This window comes from Pseudophryne corroboree, chromosome 1 (genome assembly GCF_028390025.1).
Source record: "Pseudophryne corroboree isolate aPseCor3 chromosome 1, aPseCor3.hap2, whole genome shotgun sequence".
Lineage (NCBI taxonomy): Eukaryota > Metazoa > Chordata > Amphibia > Anura > Myobatrachidae > Pseudophryne > Pseudophryne corroboree.
In genome coordinates this window covers 896,206,573-896,221,501 of record NC_086444.1, presented here as the reverse complement: position 1 = coordinate 896,221,501, position 14,929 = coordinate 896,206,573, and the positions used below count along the sequence as shown (strand labels likewise).

Here is a 14,929-nt window from a genome sequence, read left to right as displayed (position 1 = left end):
ACCGTGGCTCTATCTGCATACAAAATGGTACGTTACTGTGTTTTCCTAGAAAACACTGTAAAAGTACCATTTCGTATTCAGTTACAGCTGCAGACGGCAAAGTCTGCGTGTGTGTCCTATTTGCATAGAAATGCAAATAAGATGGCCAAAGGAGTTGCACGGGACCTGTTAGCTGACTCATGCCAGGTATCTCCTGCTACATGGCGTATTGAGGCAAGATGTATGAGGACACATCTGTATTGTAGCATTTAGATATACAAACAAAGGTCTTCAAATAAAATGTAATGTGTTTTGTGACTGCCCTAACATTTCTGTAGATTCTTTCCAATGATAATACAATTTTGCTGTGCCTTCCTAGAGGCTTACCATCAGTTCTCACAAATATTTCTGGGTCTTCCAGATCTCTCCTTAACTTCAGAGTTTAAAATGTAATCTAAAATTTTGATCTGTTTATTTTGTTTTATAGCCTTCACCTTCTACTCCCTTGGGGCATGATTTAGGTTTGTAAGTGATGCAAAAAAGCAAACAACTGGGCAAAACCATGTTGCACTGCAGTTGGGGCAGTTGTAACATGTGCAGAGATTTAGAGTTGGGTGGGATGTGTTCAAACTGAAATGTAAATTGCAGTGTGCAAATAAAGCTGTCTAAAAATGTGGGCTACATGCAAAAGCAGACTGTAAATACCCTGAACAGAATAAATATACATTTATTTGTTCTCCTTGCATGACAAAAGGGTTTGTTCCAGATAGGGGCCCTGCCAAAACTACTGTATGTGGGCCCCATAGTAACATGCTGAAGATGCACCTCACCCAATGCTTCTAGAGACACACCTCGCCGCAGCAGTTGTTAATTTTTGGGCCCATAATATTGTCCTAGTTTATTTTATAAACCATAGCAGTGCCCTAATTCACATTATGCCACATTGTAAGGCTGCCAGAACAAATTATGTAACACAGTACCCCTAATTAACATTATGACATACAGTGTCCCCAGTTCATAATGGGGGAGATTCAATTGTTTGAAAAATCAGTTGGGTGTCTGTTTTTTCCTATCTCATAGACAGGAAAAAACAGACACCCAACCGACTTTTCAAACATTTGAATTCCCCCCATTATGTCACATTAAAGTGCCCCCAGTTTATATTTTCTACCACATTACAATGAACAGACACAAGGGTGTAACTAGATATATTGTAGGCCTCAATGCTAAAGTTTGTAAGGGCCCCTATGTACCAACCAATGGTGAAAACATATATATAGAGTAATACATGTAAGTTTGACAGTGAAGGTGGGCCCCTCTCAGCTCTGGGCCCCATAGCAGCTGCACTCCCCGCACCTATTGTAGTTATGCCCTTGGTTCCTGACACACAGTTTCTTGGTTGTTGTTTTTTGCTTTACTTACAAACATGAATCAGGCACTTAATCAGCCGGCTATTATTGTTGAACATAGACACATCATCCTGGAAGGCACAAAGTGTCAAAGTATTTAATCAACTCTAGATTTACCTATCGCTAGATTACTGAAAGGCCTAACAAATCAATCAAGTTTTAAGGCCTAATAAAAGTATTAATGTTGAATTAAATGCTAAAATGTGCCCAAACTTTTACACATGCCACATACCCATTTTTTTTTTGTATTTCCCATTCTGTTAAAGTTGGCAAATTAATAGTAAGGTTTGTTCAAAGCCACGTGTAAAACAGTAGCATCTACAATTTTCTGCTCTGTGCATAAGTTTGAGGTTAGCATAGCATATTTGCGTATCTGTGGGTTATTTAGAGTCTCACAGAAGTCAGACAGATCTCCACTTGTGACTAAATGGATGTTACTGGATGGCAACAGGGCATTTGCAATTAGAATAAGATATCCAGCAGTAAAGGTCCAGTGATATCAGATGGGAATTATATTTAAGTGCTTTAGTATTATTCCAAGCACACCACACAGTAGAAGGAATTGTCCACCATTATCCCTGTTCTAAATTAGTTCTAGTTGTAAACAATCAATTCAGTAAAATTAAATACAATGAATTCCTTAGAATGGCAAAGCAAAGGGGAAATAGAAGATTGCACCACCCAAACTCTGCACCTCTGGCTTGTTCCACTGCTACCTCTACTGATTAAATGGGATGTAGTAACGAGCCCGGTGGGATTATTAGTTGGTTCCCGCCGGGATCATTATCAGTTGGTTCAACCAAAACATACATTTTTAATCCAAATCCAAATAAATGGATCTAAATTCTTGAAATGCATTATATTCAATTTTGTATATACCTTACTGTAGTGTATATGCTGCACAACAGATTTTCTGTGCTGCCCGAAATAGGTAAAAATAAGACGCTGGGTAACTTAAAACACAATTAAGACCCTGGGCTATGATTTCTTTTCCAATCTTTACCATTTCCACTATGTACAATGTACAGTATAATAACACAGGTGTGATCTGTGTTCTGCTGCTTATCCACACTGCTACAACTTGTTCTTTTCCTAGAAATTACTTTTGCAATAAGAATTTTCCTTCCTTGCTGTCTGTAACTCTTCAGTTGATTACATATCCCCTACTGTTCTGGGCTATCTCTGTGTTCCGGACATTGTAGACGCTTTATGAAATTAGACCACAACACAATAGTTTGTCTTAAGCGCCCTCAAAAATGAATTACTGTGGCACTGAATGTGTTCCTATCTCCTGAAAGTATAATGACTTTTCTATGAGGAATAAAGATTCATATTTAGGAGTTTCTGAAACATGAAATACAGCTCTCATTCTGAAGCTTGAAAATTATGCCACATAAATATGATTTCAGGAAGCTATAGATCGATAGGCATTATTATAATAATGTAAGCAATACTCACGTAGAAGTATATTATGTACAATTACACTTTGTTTAGAATTTTTATTTTTGTGTTTATAATATGTACAGTATACTATGTATATATACAGTATATGTAATAAGGCATTTTTTTGTTTTAAATTGAACACCATGTGGGAATATCTGTCACTTAATTTGTGTCTAACATACTTTACAATCTCTGTATAGCAATATATAATAGAATAAATGCATTAATAGGACTTCCCAATACAATAATACCTAATAGTACATTGTATATACTGTACATATATATATATATATATATAATCGATGGGAGAAACAGATGTGTTTTAAGTAATTAGTACTTCGGTGGAGGTACATATTGTAGGTGTCTTGCATTGTGGCGGGGGGTGTGACCGATGCCAGTTAGTGGCCGGTGTATAGCTAGCTGGTCTACAGTATGTCTAGTAAGAGACATAGGTACAGGAATTTTTGATGTTTTGCTGTTTGGTGCTAAATAAGTGTGCTGTCTGATTTTCCACTCTGACAAATAAACAAAAAAATTGGTTCAGTATATCAGTGTTAAGTGTTGACTACCTTCATGTTAGTAGTGTCATTGTGTGATAAGGGAAGCTATAGTAGGTAACCCTTCCCAGCCCAGCAAACTGCAGACATGGAGTAGATACTGTACAGTCTTTAGAGCTATAGTGAATTTGGCAGCAGTGCAGGAAGAAAATACCCTGCTACAACGCTGCAAAACCTAATTTCCGCGGATGCAGGGCTGGATTAAGGGAGGGGCAAAAGGGGCGGTCGTCCCGGGGCGCCCACACTTTTGGGGCCCCCACATCTAGGAGCGTAGTAGTCTCCCCGCTTCCGACGGCTCAGCTCAGCTGTTCATCAACAGCACCGCCAAGGAGGTGTTCCTTGCACAACATTTCATAGTTTTGCGGGATTTCAATGCAGCATCCCATGAGACTATTAAATGCTGTGCAAGGAACACCTCCTCGGTGGCGCTGTTAATGAACAGCTGAGCCACCAGGAGGGGGAAACTACTACGCCCCTGGGTGTGGGGGCCCTGACTCCAGAATCCGCTGCAACACTGGAAGGACAGGTAGCGTGCGCTCATGTGTGTGTGTGTGTACGTCTGTGTTTGTGTTGTGTGTGTTGTGTGCAGCATGGGTGTATGTATGTGTGTGTTGTGTGCAACATAGGTGAGTCTGTGTGTGTGTTGTGTGCTGCATGGGTGTTTGTGTGTAAGGGGGGGCTCAGGGGTTTGTCATCTACTGTAGTGGGGGCCCCCACAACTTCATTGCCTGGGACCCCCACCATGCTTAACCTGGCCCTGCATGGATGCATAACACTACTTGGGCCAACTGACCAACAGAGATTTGGGCAGAATGACTGGCACACTATTTGTCAAGGAAGACACAGCATATGTACATGAACTGGAGAGAACCAGACTGCTATCAACAGCTAAAGGTGGCAATAGTAGCATTTATTGGGGTCATAGATATGGGCAGGGCCCAAAGGTTGGATGACTGGTGACTGTACAGAGACCTGCCAGTCCAAGCTCAGCTGTTTGATTTGCAAAAAGTCCTCAAGAAGTGAACTTCTTTCATGCTCAGATGACAGAGATCCTGGCAATAGACCATTACATATGGAGTTTGGATAAGGACTTGCAAAGGTGAATTATGCAGTCCAACCTACATTTGCTTTTAGACCTGGCCACTGTGATGGAGAGATATGATGCTTTGCAACACATGTCTAACCAGACACTGTTTGTTCTGAAAACTGCGATTTGAAAAAATCCTGGACTACAGCACATCGGACTGGGACATGTGGAAAATACACTGGGGACAAAGAGGTAGTAAAAGCTTTGTCAGCTCAGGACTGCTAGGAAGATGGAGAACCTGATCATTTGTGGAGCACTACAGGAGCCCATGGACTGTTCACTGACTTGGGCACACCCTAGCTTCCTGAGCTGTTGCAATGTACTGGGAAGTCAAGCCTGTCTGTCCTTGTGGAAAACCAGTTGACTCTTATAGACTCTGGAAGCAAGCTAATATTGAACTCCAGCTTATAGTTGTGCCAAAAGCTATAGCCAACAAGTTGCCCAAAGTAAAGTTTTTTTTGTATTCATGGAGCAATTGAGGAGTATGAAAGAAATTTCCAGCCAGTCATCGCCAAGGGGCAGATGGACACCATGGTCATGGCCATCACTCCCAAACTTCCCTCTCAGCTAATTCTCAACAAAGATATCCCCTATTTAAAGAAATCCTGTAAGAGCATGTCTGATCAGAAAGGTCAACAACTGAAATACCTCAAAAGTCAAATTTTGAAGAACCTGCTTGAAGGCCATTGGGTAGTGTACTCCAAGCTGACAGAGTTAACATTCTTGAATGTGGTCCATGGGATCACCACATTGTCTTCCTGGAAGCTTTAGAGTGCTAAATATCAGGGTAAACAGCATCAGGGAATGACCCCAACTCCCAGCATCTTTGGCAGGTGAAGTCATGGATGAGGATTCTCCAGCCCCTGGTATGGAGTGGTCAGTACTACCATTGGGTTTTTCATTAAGACTTTAGACATGACATAAGACATAAGCAGGCTGTGGCCCAAGGGAAAAAAGAGACTGTGACCCCCTCTTGCTGTATTTAATGTCTGCATTATGGAAACTACATCCATCAGGCTTCCACAGGCTTTAGACCCTTTAAGTTACAGTATAGCATGATATCCTTAAAGAGGGTTGGGAATAGCAGTGTCCTAAAGAAGCTAATGTGGTCCAATATGTGTCGCATCTATATGAGAGGTTGGGAAAATATTCAACAATAGTGCAAAACATGTGCAAAAGACACAGTTACACAAAAAAAAGGAACTAAGATATAATTGCAGTAGTTCAATTGTTCCAACCTGGGAATAAGTTATGGTCCTGGTGCTCACTCAAGAGAGTAAGTTGTTTGCTCACATTCAAGTACAAGATAATCAAGCAGTGGAGCCAATGAATTACACGTCAGTAGGAGTAAGGAGGAAGAAAATTACTATGTCAACCTCCTGAAATACTGGCATGAGCCAGATGGTTTGGGCTGGTCATAGTTATGCATGCAAGGTGCAATAGGGACAACTTTTTCACCAGATAGGAGTCAACAAGCTGTTGAAATGGTACAATATGTATTCTTAGCCCTTCCTGGGTGTACCACCAAAATAGAACAGGACATCATCACCCCTCCAGTGGTAGTCATTAAAGTAAATCCCTCCTATATTGTGTCAAGATGGATAGCACTAAAAGGAAGTGCTGAAATTCTAGAGTTGTTTGTGGTGGAGAAACCCACCAGCAAATGGAACAGCCCTATTATATTGGTGTCCAAACCCAATTGAAACATAAGTTTCTGTAGTGACTTCCACAAATGAAATGAGGTTTCCTGGTTTTGATAGCTATCACTTTCCTTGGGTCCATTAGTTAGTCAAGAATCTGGTTAGCAGTCATTACTTAACCATTCACCTAACAAAAGGTTATTGGTAGATCCCACTCACTCACTCACTCACTCACTCACTCACTCACTCACTCACTCACTCACTCACTCACTCACCTAAAGCCAATACTACCTTCTCTACCCCAGAAAAGGTCCTCTGATTTGGTTTACATAGTTTTCAACCTACATTCCAGCAGCACATAAACAAGTTAATGCAACTCCAAAGCACCTATGCCTCTGCTTACTTGGTTGATGCTTTCCTATCTCCCTATAGTTGAAGCAGTATTAGCAATCTTACATGCTAGCAGCTTAACAGTTATAAAAAAAAATGGATGGTGAGTATGTAGGAAGCCAAATATTTGGGGTGTATAGTATGTCAGGTAAAATCACAGCTGGACAACATAAAGACAGCACAGAACAGGCCAAAGACAATTAAAAGATTTGCCACCAATAGGCGGCTCCATTAACAGAAATGTTATGGGAGAATTGTCCTGACCAACTGGCATATACTGAGGTGACTGAAGTAGCCTAGCTTGATGTCCAATCAGCACTATGCTGATTTCCGGTGCTACAAGCACCTGAAATCTACAACACATTCATTCTATAAATGAATGCCTGCAGTGTGGGTTTAGGGACTGAACTGTCCCAAAGGATAGAAGGTGATGCAAAACCTGTTCTCTATCTCAGTTGAAACGGTTGCAAAGGAATAAAAGTATGTCATGGTTGAAAAAGAGTGCTTGGCCATCAAATGGGCCAATGAGTTATTATCTACTTGGCCAAAAGTTTGACCAAAATTTAGTGGTGTGTACCCATCTTTAGAAACACAAAGGCAGAGGCACAGGTGGGTGAATCAGATGTGTTTTAAGTAATTGGTTAGTGCTTGGGTGCAGGTAAATACTGTAAGTGTGTTGCATTGTGGCCATGGGTGTGACTGATGCCAGTCAGTGGCGAGTGTATAGCTAGCTTGTCTACTGTATGTCTAGTAAGAGAAAGGGTCTCTTGCTGTTTGATGCTGAACAAATTTTCTATCTGATTTGCCATTCTGATGAATAGATAGAGGACTTGGTCTCTACATTAGCAGCTCAGCCGAAAATGTGCTTCTGACCGTTCTCATTGTGTGATTTCCCACCATTTTAGTAACTATAGATCGTGGTTTGCTTTGTAGTGCAAATTCTCACCTGATACCAGGAATATGCTCGATCTGAGGGGTCAATGAGAATGGCGATAATTTTTGCTTTTGGAAGTAAAGCAGCTGCTCGTTTTGGAGCTTCTTCAGAATGAAAATAATTGGCACTTTTTTCAAACAGGAAATCACTTGTAAGGTTTGATGGAATTGGGAAGAAATCCATGTACCTGAAAACACAGTATAATAATGTAAACTCTTTATTGCAATATTTACACATTAAATTAAAACAGTTTTAGAAGTAGTGAAGACTGTCACATAGCAACTTATTTTAGCAGATTATCTGTTTTTCTAGTAATAACAATTATCTATAGTAAGAAAGGCATCATTTAGCATTAGCAATATACTGTACAGTACTAAAAAAAAGTCTGGAAATGTGTACCTGGATAAGTTACTGTGGGTTGCAATGTACAGTAACGGCCTTCAAAAGTGTGTTAATAGTAGTAAAGGCAGGGTACACTTCCTGCTACATACTTCAATGTTGGCATCCCATTAACATCAAATAGAATGCATGTACATACACGTTTCTGATTGTGTAGACTATAGACTTTAACTAAATTCATAATGCTCAGGGATGAGTTTCTGAATGTATGCAGTGATTTATAGTGAGTTGTTGGCTTCAGGTATTTACAGAGTACCATGTGAAATGTGAACTTGTTCATATGTATTTAGCTTTGCTATAATAAATGTGTAGGTTATTGGAGTGGGCGGAGTTAGCAGTCCAAAATATTTAACAAGCAAACACATTTGGCAGGATGTAATGAAGTACGGGTTCGGCGGCCATACGAGAAGCCGGCTGAACGCAGACATTTTTCTAAAAGGGGCAATCATGTATAAGGCATGGTTTAGCCTTGTACATGATTGCCCCTTTAAAAAAATGTCTGAGATCCCGCGGCATCCCGCACGGCCACTGAACTCGGACTTCATTGCATCCAGGCTATAAACTGCCAACATGTTTTAATAGGGGAACATGTATCAAGCCTTGGAGAGAAGTATTGGCAAAGATGCCTAAAGCAAATAATCAGTTTCCGTCATTTATCTAGCACAGTCTTTGAAATTACCATTTGAAGCTAACTTGGGCAACTATTCCACTTTATTTCTGTACAAAGCTTGATACATCTCCCATTGTAGAGGAACATACAGCTTTGTCACATATAGTTCCCTCATTAAAAAAGAATGTATGGTTCTAGCCCCAACCACTGTGCCACCTGTCTCCGTGTCCATCCTGCTTTGCATCCATGAATTTAAACTGGCTGCATCCTAATGTTAGTCTCTTGTCTAGTTTTTTATCAAGTGACCTAGAGCCTTCTCTCTTTGTAGTTTTTGTGTTGTGTGTGCTATTTTCATGTCGCAATGTTGAGATGCCCCCCAATAATTTTGCACTAAACATTTGCCTATTTGTCTACTATAATAAAGCACTTGCAATTTCCCACCTAATCTATGCCAGATATTTTTTTTCTTCTACTGTACAGTACAAAAACAATTACTCATACAAGACTACAAAATAAAAACAACACCTTTAAAAATATCCATATTTGAAATTTGTATAAAATAAATTTTGAATACTGTTTGGCTCTCCAGTGTTGTAATTTAACACCACATCCAAAAAGCTGACCGGAGAAAAACAAGTTATTAGATGTCAACTAAGAATAGCTGAGGTAATGATTAAAGTCCTGCTTGTAATTCAGCACAAGCCAGCAGCTTCTTGCACTCATTTTACTTCCTATGGTTAGTGAAAGTTAGGTTTTATAGAGGAACAAAGTAATCAATGATCTACAGAAGTAAAAAAAAAATGACTTAATGGAATAAAGTTCAGACTTGTGAAAGTTGCTGAAAATGACCTATAAAAGAAATGTATAATAAATATGGCTGATTTGTGAATATAGAACATTTGAAAACATGTATACACCAGTCACTTCCTTTCTATTCATATTTAAGATAACATCTCTACATTAGTTTTTTGAACCATAGGGGAGCCTGTCATATATTTGGTTAGTTTATTATCTTGCAGCCACAAGAGAATGCAAAGGAAAAAGAAAACAGTTATATTTTGTTGTTCTTATAATAATGCATCAAATTGTTTTGTCCAGCACAGCTTCTGTGTTACAGTTGTGGCTGAAGTATACTGTACTGTAGTTCAATTTCCCTCCAGCATTCCTTGCTGTTTACAGATACAGTATATGTACACACACAATATACTGTATTCATACTGTACATACTGTATACCCCAACTGTAAAATATATTAACATTTTAGCAATGACACAGGTACTGTACTTCAACAAGGTCCATAAGGGGACTTTTTTTTGCATTGTTTTATGTTACAGTAAAGTACTCCTTTTATATATTATTCTTTACTAGTATTGTATATTGAATGATGAAGTGGTTTATCTTTTCCTTTTCCCCTACCCTACACTTACCGCAGAAACTCCCTTCACTCTTTCCCTCATCGTGGGAGTTGATCTCAGGAGGGTAAATATATATCATTGTATTTTAATTATTTTCTATCCTTTATTTTATACATTATTTGTATACATTATTCTTTACACTGCATATTTCATGGCACAGTGGTTCAGTTAGCACTGCTGTCTCACATTGCTGTGACCATGTGCTATATTCTGACTATTGCTGCACAGTTTGCATGTACTCTCTATGTTTGCATTGATTAACTCCAGGGGAAAATTTACTATCATTCGATTTTGATTTAGAAGGAATTTGGCATTCTATTTCCCTTCAATTTCCCTTCGATTGTAATTGAAGAGATTTACCAAAGGCAAAATCAAATCTCAAATCGATTCTAAAGCCAAATTCAACTCACATCCCATTAGAAATCAAATTTTTAAAAACATCAATGTTTTCCCATAGTCCAATACAAAATCCCCTCATTTATTAAAGTTCGATTTGAAATCAAACTCTAAATCGAACTCAAAATCGAATGTGAAACCCCCAAATGAATGAATGGAGAGAAGTTAGACATTCGATTTGAGCTTCTAAACACCATTCTATTGCTAGGAAATTGATTGTGATGACTTTTTATGAACCTAAATGCATGTGAAGCAGTGTAAATGTAGGAATAATAGCCGTCCAAGGTTATGGTATGTTCTACACCTACCTGCAGTATGCAAATTACCACCTGAGTGAGAGACCCCAGGAGCAATAACAGAGCAACATCAGCAGTTTCATGAGTTGAATACTGCACAGGGGGTTACCACACCATAAACCCTGCATCCATTTTGAAATACTCACCTCTCCGGAGTCCCCCAATGGTGGCAGCATCTCTAAGCTAATCTCTGGTAAATGGCGCGGTGGCCATTTGTCCAGAGATTTGCAAATGCACACTTGACTCTGGAACAGCGCTAGGGTTCCCTAGTGACTCTAGTGCACAGAATCTATAGCGCTGCTGGCTAGAGAGGAGGGGACCCAGATGGAGTCTGCACATGGGCCTCCTCTCTAGAAGCGTCCCTGATAGGAAGCAATGAGGAAGTTCTGTTCAATTTTGCATTCGATTTTGCTGATTGATTGATTGATTGATTTTAATTGGGGTTTGAGGTTCAATTTTGGAAGGGATTTCAAAATCTCAACCCAAATTCCCTTCTAAACTAGAATCAAAATCGAATTTGATTTGAAAATCGAATGCAATGATATTTTCAGGGAATTAGAAAATAATAATAATAATAATAATAATAATGATTTTATTTATATAGCGCTCAACAGGACTCAAGGTGCTTTACAGACATAAAAAACAATGCACATATTACAGAGGATTTGAGTAATACAGCAATAGATCAGCCACACAGACATAAAAGAAAACCTTAAGCACACAGAAAGCATAATGCATGATTGGTGTAGGAATTTTGGGTAATGACTTTCAAGGGCTGTGTATTCCACCCTCACAAGGCACCAGGTGCGCCAGCCATCTTGGGCGTACAGCGTAGGATTAGCCAGGGTGGAATAGTCTACCCCTAGAAGAGATGACACAAAATGGGGATGATTTCAGAGTCCTACAGTTCAGAGTAGGGTTCCAACAGAACCACCAGGTCCATGTATTTTTCATCCCATCCACAAGTGTACCAGATTAGATAGCCATGTTGGACACACTTCGAAGGTTACGCTGTGGGAGGTGAGCCATACAAGGGCCCAGTATATATATAGGAAAACTGACACTTATGCAGTAGGATGGTGTACCCTGTATGTAGTGCACAATGGCAGGGTGTGCAATCAGTGGAGGTAAACATTACAGGAAAAGCACACAGTGGGGTGGAAGAGAAGAAAAAAAAAAAAAAAAAAAAAACAACAGGGGGGGCAGAATAAACAATAGCAGGTAACCAGTGGCAGAAGGAAAATTGGGATAACATTAAAACAGCGATTTCAGTTGATTTTGTAGATTCACAAACATTATATCAAAATCGAATTCTAGTAAATATACTCCTGGGTGTTTCCATTTCCTATTGGTCTAGAGCCAATACAGGGAGCTCTCACTGACAAAAACTCCTTTTAGTAAAAGCATATGCACACTCTCTAGGACCAGAACTCAGCTTCCAGTAGACCTGTCTGGAAGCAAATGTGATATGCCTAACCCCTGTAACACTTGGTTTAATCATACAGTGCTATACACATAATCTCAGAAAGCAATATGGCAATTTAAAGATTGTATACTTAATGTAAATCAGCATACATTACCAAGTAATAATTTGTCATGTGTTTTAACCTCTGATATTTAGAGATTACAATCATTAACTACAGTGGGATGCTCCTATTGGTTAATATTCATGCACCAACAGCTCTTTTTCTTTTGACCTATACATCAGAGAGTTACCACCTTTGATAATACAGCTATAAGGTATGCCCACTTTTGACAATAAAGGCCTCTGAGTGCTAGGATGATGTCAGGATCTCTGAGTCAGGATAATGGCAATAGATTAAAATCATTTCAAAATGCAGGTTTTAAATGTACAAAGGTTTTAAAATACTTTATGTAATATATATATATTTTTTAAATACTTTTTACTTTCTGCATTAATCAAGCTGAAAGGCTAACGGTCATATTCAGTTAACTGCGGCCGGACCTATTCAATTAGCATGGATTACCCTGCACGTGGATCCCATAGGGCAGCAGACTGAACCTCGCAGCTTTATGAGTTGCAAGGAAAAGTCAGTGAATAAACAGCAAAATCAGGGTTTCATGCATCGGAAAACACGTTAATTAGTAATCCATTATTTTAGGCTATTTAATCAAACAGCCTTTCTACACACTGTGGAGATTTTAGCTAGGAATTAGCCGCAGGGATAATTGAATATGTCTGAAAATTTTAAAAGCTGGCACCCATTTGCAACTGCTCTGGGCCAGGTTACTGTGACAGCTATCGCTGATCTGAGCTAATAATATTTTAGACAGGATAACATTCAAATAGGTCAAGTGTTCTAAAATTGATTATCACTGAATAATAATTGCTTTGGAATGACAAATATCGTACCTTAGTACATAGCCATAAAAACAAATAATAATAATAATAATAATAATAATAATAATAAATAGTTTGACACTTACCAATCCAAGCCTTTGTGGTAGTTATTTCCATTGAAGAATTGCATCTCTTCAAATGTTTTGGGGGTTGGTGAATTGCTGATGATAGCAGGATGCATAATCAAGAATAAGTATAAGGCTGTAGTCCCTGCAATCATCATATACAAGGTTACACAACACAAACCATTATCAGAGTCAGAGGGAATAGAGAATTACATTGTTTAATCAAAATTCTGACCATGCTACTGCAACTTGTTTGATTGAAAAAATTGAGAAACTTGTACAGCTTTTACTATGGTCAACCAAGGTCGAGCTGGTTCCAACATGATCAAGTAACAAGTCTGAGATTAAATTTACGTATTTTAATTTTTTTCTTATGTGAACTGCAAACATTAGTGTGAAGTTACATTTTTTTTTAAAAACACTAACTGTAATATAATAAGCGGACTGGAACAGTGAATGCAAACTTCAAATGTGAACCTCAAACAGCTGAGAATACACACCATACATCTTAAACAGTAATATTTTGAAGTTAATTTAATCACGTGTTTGATGCCATCAGAATAGTTTTGACATTTTCAGCATCTCTACCTGCAAAATACAAGTGATGTTGTTGACAATGGGCTGGATACAATATCCCAACCGTGACCAACCCAACGGTCATAATACCAGCAGCAGAATCTGGATTCATCAGTATGTAGTAGAGATGAGTGGGTTTGGTTTTACTCTGATTATCCAGGATCTTCTTATTGGCTCTCGGATGTCATGTGTTTTGGTTAGCCAAAAAGAAAAATCCAGAAAATCTGAACTTGCATTAATTATGGCGTTAAGAACCGAGTAAATCCAAACCCGCTCATCTCTAGTATGTAGACCATCGGGATTCCGCAGCTGGTGCTGTGACATTTGGAATGGTGCTGCCGGGATTCTCCCTATGGGGGACATTTACTAAGCAGTGATAAGAGCCTAGAAGTGAGCCAGTGGAGAAATTGCCCATGGCAAACAATCAGCATTGAAATAACATCTATAATTTGCATACTACAAAATGATACAGAGCTGCTGATTGGTTGATGGGGCAAATTCTACACTGGCTCACTATTCCGCTCTTATCACTGCTTAGTAAATGTCCCCCTAAATCCTGCTGTCAGCGTGGCTTTTTTCAACACTGAACACTTGGAGACTGACCTGTTTGAAGACAGCTATTGTCTTTGTAACAATACTGCAAAACAGGTATAGGCTTGTATAACCATTTACTTCTACTTTATTTTAATTACAATTCAACAAGGTACATACAGTATATGAAATGTAGTGTGGCATTCATAGTCATATTTCTTTGGGTTGGCAAAAAAACTAATACATTTCCCAAAGATTTTTTTTTCATCTGAGACCCAATTGTCAACACATTGCCTAATTGCCATTTTGGAGAAAATCTCACTATTATATATAATTATTCTGTTTTATTTCTTGACAAAATGTAATACAGGTTGAGTATCCCATATCCAAATATTCAGAAATACGGAATATTCCGAAATACGGAATTTTTTGAGTGAGAGTGATATAGTGAAACCTTTGTTTTCTGATGGCTCAATGTACACAAACTTTGTTTAATTCACAAAGTTATTAAAAATATTGTATTAAATGACCTTCAGGCTGTGTGTATAAGGTGTATATGAAACATAAATGCATTCTGTGCTTAGACTTAGGTCCCATCGCCATGATATCTCATTATGGTATACAATTATTCCAAAATACGGAAAAATCTGATATCCAAAATTCCTCTGGTCCCAAGCATTTTGGATAAGGGATACTCAACCTGTAGTGGTAAATTATTACATGTGCACACATAAGGGGAGATGCACTAAGCGTTGGGAGTGATAGAGGAGAGAGATAAAGTACCAGCCAACGAGCTAACAGCCATGTCACAGGCTGTGTTTGAAAAATTGCACTTTATCAC

General features: G+C 38.8%; 1 protein-coding gene across 6 annotated transcripts in view; it reads right to left on the bottom strand.

Moving 5' to 3' along the window:
• The window catches only part of LOC134916465 (bifunctional heparan sulfate N-deacetylase/N-sulfotransferase 3-like), a 474,893-nt gene that overhangs the window by 29,082 nt on the left and 430,882 nt on the right, over window positions 1-14,929 (bottom strand). For all 6 annotated transcript variants that reach the window (XM_063920216.1, XM_063920218.1, XM_063920214.1 and 3 more), the window contains 2 exons: window positions 13,003-13,126; window positions 7,452-7,626 (listed from right to left, as the gene is read on the bottom strand). In XM_063920216.1, the coding sequence (XP_063776286.1) occupies window positions 7,452-7,626; window positions 13,003-13,126 (299 nt within the window). The remainder of the gene's footprint in view (window positions 1-7,451; window positions 7,627-13,002; window positions 13,127-14,929) is intronic.